The following is a 13,213-nucleotide window of genomic DNA, read 5'->3' as shown; positions in this document are numbered from 1 at the left end:
TCTTTACATTATCTTGTGAGATGGAGCATGTGTAAAAATGGCTGAGAAAAATTCCAGATCTTATTTTAATGCCAGTCAATTCATATGTAGTTAGAACCACAACAACAGACAGCTAAAATGATCCACCATCATACTAATTTGTTGCACAATTTAATGTGCCAAAATAGTTAATTAAAATTGTAATACACGCTATGCATAAATTATGCCTGGTTATGTCTATTCTTGCATAATTAGGTTTCTCAAGGGATAAAATAGCAAAAACAACATATAATGTTAGCTGCCTACATTATGTCAGTCTAAGTACCATGATGCAAGCAGCTCAGGTATAAATGCATCATGAATAGTACCAATAATTGGTGTGTTTCTGATTATAGAAGAGCAATTAAACTTGACTGTGTCTAAGAAAGACGGCCAACAGAGAATACAGAAAATGAGACAATGGTTATATAACACAACACATTTGAATTTTGATGGAAAATGCAATGCCCCTCCTGATTAACAGTGGGACAAAATCATGTTACACTGAGAATGAGAAGTATTCACCAATTAATAACATACTAGAGAAAATCTTATCTGATCTTGTAATATCACAGCTAAATCTCCTTTCAATTTTCTGCAAATAATGGATCAAAAATTATGGATATTAAAAACTCAAGCTACAACAGAAAATTGTGTTTGAAACATATTACATGCAAATCAAAAATACCTAATAAGGATTAAAAAGTAAGTCCATCAGATGACTCACAATATTGTTTTGAATATAAACTAAAACTTAAATGTGTCAAAACCTTCATTAAAATAACAAAGAAAGAAATTTCAAACAAGCCCTGAAAGAATTGCTCACAGTGATGTCCAGTCTGTCCTTGCTTTTCGTTTAAAGTAAACCTCTTCTAAGTTAAAAGTAATATTGTTAAGAACACTGAATTAAATTGAACACATTTTAAAAATGTGTATACTATTGTCACAATGTCACTTCATATTTAATATTCACTGGAGAATTTACATTTTAAATAATTGTGGGAAAATGGATTTATTTTAAGTTTTTGTGGAAATCACTGAAATGGTTTCTTTAAAAAGGCCATTGCAGGGTTATTAGGGAAATTTAAAAATTTTTAACAAGGCTTTAACAATGCATCTTCTGTATTGTTCAGTCCTTTGAGCATAGGAGGTGGGGCTTCATGTTGAGTTTGCTCGGGACGTTAGTGAGTTCTTTTTTGGAGTACTGTGTGCAGTTCTGGTTGACCTGTTATGGGAAGGGTATTATTAAACTGGAGAGGGTTCAAAAAGCATTTGCCAGGAATGGCAATTCTGAGATATAAAAGTAGACTGGAAAAATTGAAATCTTTTTCACTGGAGAATAGGAGATTGAGGGGTGACCTTGTTGAAGCTTATCAAATGATGGAGGGCATCAATAAGGTGAATAACAAGAGTCTTTTCCTTAGGGTGGGGAATTCAAAACCAGGGGACTTTTTTAAGGAGAGAGGAGAAAGATTTAAAAAGAACATAATGGGCAACTCTTTTTACACAAAGAGTAGTTTTTTCTCGCGTGGAATGAACCGCCCAAGAAAGTGATGGATGCAGGTATAGTTACTATATTGATAAGACATTTGGATAAATTCATAAATAGGAATGGTTTGAAGGGATATCGGCTAAAAGCAGGCAGGTATGAAAAATTTAGTTCGGGAACTTGGTCAGCATGGGCTGTTTGGACTGAAGGGAATGTTTCCATGCTGTATGGCTACCTGTTGATCACTGTTTATTATGCTGCAGACCCCTACTACGAACACTGGATGGATGAGAGTACTTTGCTAGCTATTATGTAAGAAAAGGCTACGAGCTTATTTCTGCTGTTTGTTGAGTTCAGGATGAAACCTATTTGTTCTTCTGAAAGAGTGATTGCAGAAACTTCTCCATGTGGCACTTCTTGAGAAAGATATGACTGCCAAGCCTCCAGAGGCAACCACACCTAACCACACCTGACCAGTAATTAGTGATCTAACCACACCTAACAGAAATTCAATGCAACAGAATTTGGAATATTCTACACTTTATCCCCTGTGCCTTTGAGAATAACTTTAATATAAAGGAAAAGGTTTTTTTAATGAATTATTTTTTCCCCTGAAGCATGGGTATCTTTCCTTTGAATTATTTAGTTTGATAAACATATTATTCCATATTACCAATTGTGGATATTAACCAGACATTACATTTTTATTGGATAATTGTTTTAAAAATAGTTCCATTTATTAAAGAATCCTGCTAAAATATCTTTTTTTATTAAAAGTCTGAGATGGAGAAGTTATTTAATTGGCCATCTTGCTAACTAGGAAACATATTTTTAGTCACTTTTGTGTCCTGTGGAGCAGGACTTGGAAAGCAACAGTACACTTCTCTAGCCTCAAACTATTCAACTCTACCACCAGCATCTGCATGTTAGCTTTCAGTGACTTATCAACAAAAACACCTAGGACCCTTTGTACATCTGTATTTTCCAACTTTTACCATTTAACAAGTATTGTGCACATCTGTTCCCTCTACCAAAAAGGATTACCTTTCAGTAAATTCCACCTGCTATGTTCTTGCCCATTCATTAAGCCTGTCCAAATTGTCTCTGAATCCACTTTACACCTACCTCACAACACACATTCCCACTTAGTTATGTAGTATCCACAAATTTTGAAATATTTTCATTTGGTCCTCACTTCCAAAACATTGATATATATCAAAACAGTAGGCGTCCTCCAAGTTGAGGTCCATATTTACATGATTTTATGTATTGTCATAATATTATAGGAACCTTTGCTGGCATCTAGGTATTTGCTCTTGTACTTCTAACTCACACTCTCTGCTTAGAGCACAGTTGCGATAGTTCTGTAACTGCATTCTTAGCTGTTTTTTTATGCACTCTTTTTGAAGAAGAATACCCTGTGGTATTAGAATGGGCTTAGAATTAGGTCTTAGAATGGTTAGACAATTACTTGCTGGGTAATGTCATTTGTACTTACCTTCAGGACTTATGTTGTGCTGTGCTTGTCCTACACTGCTGGGTGTTCTTCCAGGCAGTTGAGACTGTGCTGACCCAGGTAGCTACCTTGGGCCAGGTAGGCAGGGTCTAGTGTCACAGTCCTCTTTGACAGAACTGAGGGAGGAGGATGGCCTTCCTGTACACCATTCCTCCAGCTGCTAATCCACAGATGAGGGCATCCTGTTCCCTTCTCTGTCATGCCTGAGACAAATATCATGGGCTGTGCATGACAGCTTCAGACTGACAGTGCTTGCCTGGATGCAAAAGGGCCTTTTAAACAATGTATCATTGACAGGGATGCCAACCCCTTCCAGAAATAGCAACTTATTCCCATTGTGAGATGTAAAATCAGCCTAGAAATAAGCACCATAGAGACAAGGTAGAAAGTTAAAAAGGTGAGTTTGAGATTACATCATTACAACTTGCTAGACTGCATGTAGAGAAACTCTCCTTGAAATTAAACCAAATTGGCACTGCCAAAAAATCTAAGATTGATGCCATAGAGATTTACCTTGTTAACTGCTATTCATCTAGCAGCTTATCTCCCATCCTATTTCATCCCTTTCTCTCCACTACTTCCACACCTGTCTTTTAAATACACCTTCACTGGTAAGCTCCCTTTGCAGAGTAAACAATTTGGCTATTAGCTATTATGCTATATATTATCTATAATACGCACAGGCTTAATGGGTTGATTGGCTTTTCTTTCCTTGTATATTTTGCCAACTTTTTCTGAACTAATAGATAGCAAACAGTGACTGATAGCTGAAAAGCACAGCTATAACATTCTTCAGCATCAGTAGTGCAATGCTACTGCTGGTTCAACAGTGAAAAACCTTGAATGAAGTATGGTCACAATGTAAGGTTATGGGTTCTTTTCAGACCCCTGCAAGTTCATTCTAAAGAGAATGGTTATCACATGCAAAAACACAGTTGGATTATTTTCCTAAACTGTAGCTGTACTGGACCAAAGTGTACGAAGATGAAATTGCTGTTTTCCTGACTTCCTTTCACTTTTACAGAATTGTAGCTGAAACTGTTTTAAGACTTAAGTTTCCTGGTCTCGTTATCACCTTTACCTTGTTTGAAAGAAATTTGTTAGGTAACTGCTTGATAGTTTTGAAATGTTCAAATACACTCCAAATATGTATTGAAGAAAGGTGTTGGAAAACATTAGGGTGGATTTATTTTTGTATATGTTATTTGTAATGATATTGTAGATGGAAAAAATGTAAAGATCATGTTACAGGTCAGCCAAATGGAAACACAAAAAAATTTCATTTGTGTTGAATAAATATAAGAATTCCTTGATTGTTCATACATTAGATGCTTTAATGAATTGAGAGAATTTGAAGTATGATTATATGTTTTTGCAATCTTGTACAATTCCCCATCAGAGGGAGTTGTTTCTAGGAATCCATTATATCAGGATTGTTTAGTATTACAAAAACCTTGATTGCATTACCCATAACTTTTGAAACTTAGTAAATACAAAGCATAATTATATAAGTTATCCTCAAAATTTCACACTTTAATCCCCAAGTATAATTTTGTTGAATCTTTTCTGTACCCCCAGAAGCCAAATATATCATTCTTAAGATTCAGTGCCTAAAACTGAATGCAATAACAAGATAGTATCAGACCAAAGATAACAAAGTGTGGAGCCGGATGAACACAGGCCAACTGCAAGCCAAGCAGCATTTTAGGAGCACAAAAGCCTAGACCCTGATATGCTAATTGCTTGCTTTTGTATTCCAAACTGTTGAAACAAAGGTAAGCATTCATTTTTAAAATTACATTTTATATCTGTACGCTATTTCTTTTTGTATCCACATAATTTTCTGCTATCAATTCAAATGGCTGACGTAAAGTTATACAACCCTATATATGAGTAGAATTTGGCCATTTGATCAAATGAATCTGCTCCACTGTTCAATCATGGCTGATATGTTTCTCAACCCCATTGTCCTGCTTTCTCTCCATAGCCCCTTACCAATCAAGAAATTATCTTGCTCTGCCTTAAATACACTTAATGACTTAGCCTATACAGCCTTCTGCGTCAATGAGTTCCACAGATTAAACACCTTTTGGCTGAAGAAATTCCTCCCATCTCAGTTCTAAACAGTTGTCTGAGCCTGAGCAGTCTGGTCTCCCCTAATAGTGGAAGCATTTTATCCACGTCCACTCTATCCAAGCCTCTCAGTATTCTGAAATTTCAATGAGATTCCCCTTCCTCACTCATCATTCTAAACTTCACCAATTGTAGACACACTCCATATTCGACAAGACCTTCATCCCCGGGATCATTCTTGTCTGGATCCCCTCCAATGCCAGCACATCCTTCCTCAGATGAGGGGCCCAAGCTGGTCACGACATTCCAAATGAAGTTTGACCACTGCCTATTGTAGCCTTACCTGTACATTTCTGTTCTTTTATTCTAGCCCTCTTAAAATGTTTGCTAACATTGTATTTGCCCCTCTAATTGTCAAATGAACCAACATGTTAACATTAAGAGAATCCTGATTAAGGATTCCCAAGTCCCTTTGTGCTTCAGATTACTGAAACCTTTCTCCATTTGGAAAATAGACTACACCTGGACTTTTCCTGCCAAAGTGCATAACATAATTTGAATGTGATGGTTGTGTAATTTTCTTTCAACATTGGCATTCTTCTCAACCAGCACAGAAGAGCGAGAGGCCAGCAGCTTCATAAACAACAGCAGAAAGTACTGAGTCAGCAACTTCTTAAACAGTGTGAGAGTGCAGTCAGCAGCTTCTCAAAGAGACAGCAGGCCTGCATGAGAAAGGCAGTGGTGGCAGAAGATTAAAAATTGGCAGCAGAGAACTCCTTAAAGTTGCTTTTTCCTGTAAGAGCTGTAATGTGATATCACAGGAAAACAGGTAGGTAACTGATAGGTATTTCTTCAATGCCGTTCATTTGGTCAATTGTTTTCAATTAGTAACCTTTATTATAACTGAGCATGGAGGTCAGTTAGCTCAGTTAGTTGGATGGCTGGTTTGCTATGCACAGTAATGCCAACAGAATGGGTTCAATTCCCATATTGGTTGAAGTTACCACAAAGGATTCTTGTTCTTTACCTTGCCCCTAGCCTGAGGCATGGGACCCTCAAGGTAAAGCACCACTTATCTTTCTCAATAATGTGAGTACAACTCTATGGTATGTCAACCTTTTATTACAGCTGAAGGGTTCAGTTAAGAAAAATCCTTTAAATAGTTAAGATCCAAATTAATTAATGAAATAGAACAGCAATGGCCAGCCTTCATGTGACAGAAGAGCACTGTTCTGAAAGCTTGTGATTTCAAATAGATCTGTTGGGCTGAAACCTTGTGTAATATGGCTTCTGACTTTGTCCACCCAATCCAACCCTGGCACTTCCACATCATAACTTAGAATCAGAATAAGTAAAATGATAAAAAGTCAAAGCTTAAAGCTCTTTATCTCAATGCATACAGAATTTGTAATTAGACAGATGAGTTGTTGGCAGAAATAAAATTAAATGAATATGACTTGATAACTGTGACAGGAATGTGGTTTCAGGGTAACTAAAACTTTATATTCAAGGATGTTCAATGTGCCCAAAGTAAAAGGTGGTGGGATATCTTTATTATTAAAAAAGGTAAGTTTGCGGTGGTCAGGAGTGCTGGATGTGCAATAAATCATCATATGGAATCAGTTTAGGTCAAAATAAGCAGTGGCAATGGAAAGAAGTCAGGAGTGGAACCATTGGTAGGTCCTCAAAGAGTTGTCACACTGTAGGATAAAGTATAGTGGGGAATAATGGCAGCACACAAGAAGGACACTATTGTTCTAATGGGTGATTTTAGTCTGCATATTGACTGGACAATCAAATGCACAAGGATTACATAGAAGATGAACAGAAGTAGGTTCATTGAGTCTGTTCCACTTTTCAGTTATACATGGCTGATCATTGCTTCAAAACCACTTTCTCTCATTATTTCCATATTCCATAATATCATTATTCTCTAGAAATCTCTCAATTTCTGTCTTGAGGCTTTTTTTTTACTCAGATGGTTGCACATCACCCAATGAAGGAGCAGCACTCAGAAGCTTGTGATTTCAAATAAACTGTTGGACTATAACCTGATGTCCTGTGTCTTCTGACATCATCTGATTAAAAGGCAGAGCAGGCTGGAGGGTAAAATGACCCACTTTTCTCCACCTGTCATGTTTGTATGTGTGTACACCCATAAATCATTTCAGCCCAGCTGCTGTTCTGGCTGGTCCAATGATTACTTGCACCACATAGAGTTGAGTTCAGGCATCCATTCTGTACCTCACTGGTTAGCTTCCATCTGTTGGTGTTATGGGTCACCTTGTCCTGCAACAGTGAGAGGAAGGAGTTGAGTGTGGTGTGATTGGTGAATGAATCTGAGATGTTTGTGCACAGGCTGAAAGTGTCTGGCTTGGAGTAGTATGGGTAAAGTTAGGCCTGACAGGTCTGAGTTTTGCTTCATAGAGGGTGTTAGCAGGTGAGTGAAGGAGCAGCAACAAATGCAGGGTTATGTGAGCCTTATGATTCATTTATGCATTCATTCACCTTGACCACTCATGTGATGGCATTAGAACTCTACGTGTACAATATCTGGGCTCTCAGGCTTAGGCTGCTGGCATTGGCCACTTCAGCTGCCTGCTGCTACATCCTTCGTAATATCTGAGTCCCTGAACAGCCACCGACCACTCACCGACCCCAACATACCATAACCCATCCTCCACACCCACCCACAAAGGGAAAGGGAACATGCCCTTTTTGTGTCTCTCCTGCATCAACGCCTCCAGTACTCGACGGGCGAACCTTGGGGCATTCTCCTATCCCCTTTCCAATCGCCTTGCTGCTCGGAGTGGCTCCTGTTAACCAGCTCCCTAAACCTACTGCAGTCAGAATGTAAGACAATCAGGCTGGCTTCATGGGATGTTTACCTTGCACTAAATCTGGGGCTCGGTGCAGGCACTCAGTGGGTGGATAGAGCGGGACTCCTGTTTGAATCATTTCAATGAACATAAAGTTAACACGCTGCCTGCGTCAGAACGAAGGGTATTCGTGCATCACGGTCCTTTTTTTCCTAATCTAATCCAATCGTGCTGCAACATTTTTTCATTGGAAATAGAAAAATAGAAATGTGACGTTAATGAGGTGTTGTAGCTTTGAGAGTTGAGTCCGTGAGCACTGTGAGATGAATGAACGAAAGGGTACGGACTGTTTATGCTGAGAACAATCTTTAATCAAGCTGTAAGTTTGCTGTGAATATCACACACTTGGACATCAAGAATGCAAAAACATGTGTTTATTTTAGGAAAGAGCAATAGACTACAGTTTCGATGTGAGCAATGTGTTTCCTAATACAATAACAGGCAAGCGAACAGACACGTCATGAGTCAGGCATGCTGTTTCCTGGAGACCAAACCTGGAATGCGTTTTCCACAAACGTGCTGCAGGTTAAAAAAAATGCTAAGGACTCCAGCAAGCAGCCGGATCTCAGCTTGAATCGTGGGAGTGGACCCAAGCGATTTGTCGTTGAGTGTGCAGCACACAGTGAGCCTTAAGAGGCAACTGATTGACTGTGTGATGTGAAGCCGGAACTGGACGGAGTCCTCTTGGACAGCTGCCCATCCAGCTGTGGAATGGCATCTTCGCTGCAGTTTCACGTGTTTACCTCGCCAGCCACAGGAATGAATGGAGCACAGCCGCAGCGATAGGAGCTGGCTATGGTGCTGAAACCAGTTGGGTTTTGCAGCAGGCTTTCCTCAGCTGTTGCTGCCGCTCTCCCTGGGCATTGGGAGCCGTTTGGAAGTATTCTCCCTGCTCTTTCCGATCGGCTCGCTGAAAGTCGTCAGATAAAACAGAGGCGACTACACCGCGGGAGACAACAAAAAAAACCCACATCGTGCATTTCTCAACGATGAGGGCAAATTGTAAACTCCAATTGTCGCCTTCTCAATGAGAAATCGAGCCGCAACAGTGAAGGCTCGATCATTCCGGCTCATTCAAAGAATGAAGATTTGAGAAACAGCCGATTTTAACACTTCTGATCTTACTGACTCGGTGAGCCCATTTTTTAAAAGTTGAATGTATGATACGTAGAACAGTTTCGCTTTATTTTGGATAATATGTTGCTGTGAGAAGATAGTAGATTTTTCATTTTTTAACGCACTTTAATATGTTGGTGTAGTCAATAAACTAATGCTTCAGGATGGTTTTAGCCAATGAAGAGGGAGGGAATTAAAGGTAGTGTTCTACTATAGCTGAGCGACCTGGGTTGTGTCTTGGTGCAATGATGTAGTGTTTTCTACTAACTGGCTGATGATCGAAGTGCTATTTTTTCCCTGATATTTGGCGTGTGTCACGATCCGCATATCTGAACATGATGCTTCTTTTTTTGTTGTTGTTAATATGTTAACAGAAAGCGATCTTTACGGGAAATCAGTCGCTTTCCAGCAAAAGAGGATCCAGCGCAAGCCGGTTCTAGGAAACAGATCTGCACTCAGTGACGAATGCACAACATCATAGATCACCAACCAGACATGGCTACTGCGCTGTTAGCTGGAGAAAAGCTCAAGGAGCTGATCCTTCCGAGCCAACAAGATGAGAAAGGTTCGCCCTTTGCAGCCTTCATGGTTCAACTAAAGCTAGAACTCCCCTTCGACAGAGTAGTGTCCATCGGAACTGTCATTATCCCCATCCTCTTAGTCACATTGGTATTTACTAAAAATTTTGCAGGTAAGAAGATCGAGAAGTATACAATCCAACACCATTGGCAATCATGTTAAAACTGTTTTGCCAGGGCAGCATTCTCAGCCATTTCTAATGTATATTTCCCTTATTTTGCCTGACGGAAGATCCAGTGAGCCAACCGCAGTCACATTCACGCTTCACTCATCTTTTGCCCTTTCTGTGGCGCTTAGCTCCATCTCCCTGTTAATTAGAACTTTCATTGGGACTCTTTATTGTTGACGTCTAACCTTCAAAATGAACAGACTGAGGCAGTGGCGCCACTTTAAGGAGTAGCATTATACGTAAACTGCTGCATTCTGCATGATAAGCCCGCCCTCCCAAACTGTAACTGCTTCACAGGATATAGGGTATGATTCAAGTGTGTTTATGTCAAGCTACTGAAAGGCACAACCCATCAAAACACATCGTAAACAGTGCCTTAGTTCTCCTTTGTGTGATTTTATACCCACATGGTGATAGCTCTGCTTCATGAGAGACATTTGTCAATTTTATTTACATCTGAGAAAGTCAGGGTGAAAGACCCTGATTTATCTCCCTTCTGAAAAGATTTGTGCAAGTGACGCATTTCCATGCAATTGGCATCATTTCTTTTGCTGGTTATAATGAAAGTCGACCATTTAAAGCAACACAAATAAATTTCCATTTTGGTGAGCGCAGAATAAACAATCATGTCTGTCTCCCTTAATGGACTGTTGGGTTAAAAACAATAAACAACTGCACCTCCCAGTCGCGAACCATTTCAACTCCGCCTCCCATTCCTTAGACGACATGTCCATCCTGGGCCTCCTGCAGTGCCATAATGATACCACCGGTAGGTTGCAGGAACAGCAACTCATATTCCGCTTGGGAGCCCTGCAACCTAATGGTATCAATGTGGATTTCACCAGCTTCAAAATTTCCCCTCTCTCCAATGCATCCCAAAACCAACCCAACTCATCCTTGCCTGCCTAACCTGTTCTTCCTCTCATCCATCCCTTCCTCCCACCTCAAGCCGCACCTCCATTTCCTACTTACTAACCTCATCCCACCCCCTTGACCTGTCCGTCCGCCCCGGACTGACCTATCCCCTCCCTACCTCCCCACCATACTCTCCTCTCCACCTATCTTCTCCTGTATCCATCTTCAGTCCACCTCCCCCTCTCTCCCTATTTATTTCAGAATCCTCTCCCCATTCACCTTTTCTGATGAAGGGTCTAGGCCTGAAACATCAGCTTTTGTGCTCCTAAGATGATGCTTGGCCTGCTGTGTTCATCCAGCCCCACACTTTGTTATCTAAGACATTTTTGTTGAGATTTGTAAACCAAGGCTTTTTAATTAAAATCTATAGGTCACACATGAACTACAAATAGTCTGCAACATTCAGTTGTCACTGAAAGTTAACCAGTCTGAAGTACCCTTTGGTAATCTTTTCCATATATAAGTATATTATATCATTAATTAATTAAAATTTATCCCTCAGTACATTTCTCTGCTCAGCCCCCCATTCTTTCCAAAAGACAGGAAACCCAAAAATAATGCACTTTTGTTTTTGTTTCACTTATTCCATTCTTGCTTTTTGGTCCTTGACATTATGAAGTCAATTGTTGAATCTTCAAAAAGGTAAAGCAGTCTACCATTTAACTATTAGTAGTCCAGCAATAAACTTTTAAAAGTGAAGAGAATGATTACACACTGCTTTTAAATACTTGTGTTATGTGTATTTTTTAGCCCCTAGTTTACATGATAGTCTATTCTAATGTATGTATTTGTACAGGCATTTTAGATATTGTGGGACATGTGTAATCTGGGTGAGACTATTTGTGGCCCTGACAGCATTAAGCATTAAACACATGATGTGGAACTGCAACAACTAGACAAGTGTGGCAGAGTTCTGACCCAGAAGAGCATTACTAAAACAAATAATTTTTTGAAAAATCCAGCAGCTTTTTTTGGTTAATCAACAGAAAGCAGAATTGGGATAAATCGGTCATTTTCAGGTTAGTAAAACATGACTAGTGGGGTGCCACAGGGTTTCGATACGTGGCCCCCAACTATACACATTCTAAATTAATGACTTGGATTGGAGATATAAAATACTATTTTACAGATGCTTTTGCAGATGAGACTAAAATTGGTGGGAAAGTAAGTTGCAATTAAGAAATAAGAAATTTTAAAATGAACATGGGTAGGTTGGGGAATGGGACAAAATTTGGCTAATGATGTTGTATGCGGTTAAGGGTGAGGTTATCCCTTTTGGTCAGAGGAATAGAAAGGCAACTTATCTAAATGGAGAGAAACTTCAGATTGCTTCAGTGCAGAGGGATCTGAGTGTCCTCATGTACGAATTGCAGAAAACTAGTATGCAAATGTAGCAGGCAATAAGGAAGCCAAATGGAATTTTGGCATTTACTGTTGATGGAATAGAGTATAAAAGTAGGGAAGTGTTGCTGCACCTTTGTGAGGAATTAGTCAGACCGCACCTGGAGTATTGCATACAGTTTTGATACCATTACATTAGGAGGAACGTAGTTGCATTGGAGACAGTTCAGATGAGATTCCAGCTTGGTGAATAAAGAGAGACTGAACAGGTTAGGCTTATACTCTCTGGAGTTCAGAAGAGTAAGAGGTGATCTAATTGAGGTATAGAAGATGCTAAACGGGATTGACAAATATTTCCTCATGTTGGTCAATCTAGAACAAGAAAGCATAGGGGTGGCACATTTAAATCAGAGATGGGGAGAACTTATTTCTCTCTAAGGGTCATGAATCTGTGGGATTTATTATCCAATAGTGCAATGGATATTGAGGTCTTGAGTGAATTTAAGAAGGAGATAGACATGTTTTTAATCATTAATGAGTTGAAGGGTTATGGACACTGAGAAGGAAACAGGAGTTGAGGTCAAGATGAGATCAGCCATGATCATATCAAATATTGGAGCAGGTGTAAGGGGCTGAATTGCCTACTCCTGCTCCTAATTGTTATATTCTTATGTCCTTGTGTCCTTTCACGGTCATTTTTGGTGATAGTTCACATCTTAACAAATGAATGGGATTCAGCTTAATAACTTATTATGCTGATTGAACTCATAATGATCTTCAGGATAAGGTGGTACAAGGTTGGAAGCAGCAATGGATTACACTCAAACATAGAACAAAGAACAGTACAGCACAGCAACAGGCCCTTCAACCCACCAAGACTGTGCCGACACAAGATGCATTTCTAAACTACAAAACATTTTGCCTCCCCACAGTCTGTATCCCTCCAATCCCTGTCTATTCATGTATCTGTCAAGATGTCTCTTAAACATGCTGTTCTATCTGCTTCTACCACTTCCTCTGGCAGTGCATTCTAGGCACTTACCACACTTTGTGCAAAAAAAACTTGCCTCTCACATCTCCATTAAATTTACCCCCTTTAACCTTAAACCTATGTCCCC

The 13,213-nt window shown here is 39.5% G+C and overlaps 1 protein-coding gene across 2 annotated transcripts in view; it reads left to right on the top strand.

Moving 5' to 3' along the window:
- Window positions 1-8,184: 8,184 nt before the first annotated feature.
- Window positions 8,185-13,213, top strand: part of panx2 (pannexin 2) — a 51,058-nt gene continuing 46,029 nt past the window's right edge. For both annotated transcript variants that reach the window (XM_048553695.1, XM_048553696.1), the window contains exons 1-2: window positions 8,185-9,107; window positions 9,466-9,782. In XM_048553695.1, coding sequence (XP_048409652.1) covers window positions 9,557-9,782 — 226 coding nt within the window. In that variant the 5' untranslated portion in view covers window positions 8,185-9,107; window positions 9,466-9,556. The remainder of the gene's footprint in view (window positions 9,108-9,465; window positions 9,783-13,213) is intronic.

This window comes from Stegostoma tigrinum, chromosome 25, assembly GCF_030684315.1.
Source record: "Stegostoma tigrinum isolate sSteTig4 chromosome 25, sSteTig4.hap1, whole genome shotgun sequence".
Taxonomy (NCBI): Eukaryota; Metazoa; Chordata; class Chondrichthyes; order Orectolobiformes; family Stegostomatidae; genus Stegostoma; species Stegostoma tigrinum.
The sequence above is the reverse complement of the archived record's forward strand: the minus strand, read 5'-3'. Positions and strand labels throughout refer to the sequence as shown.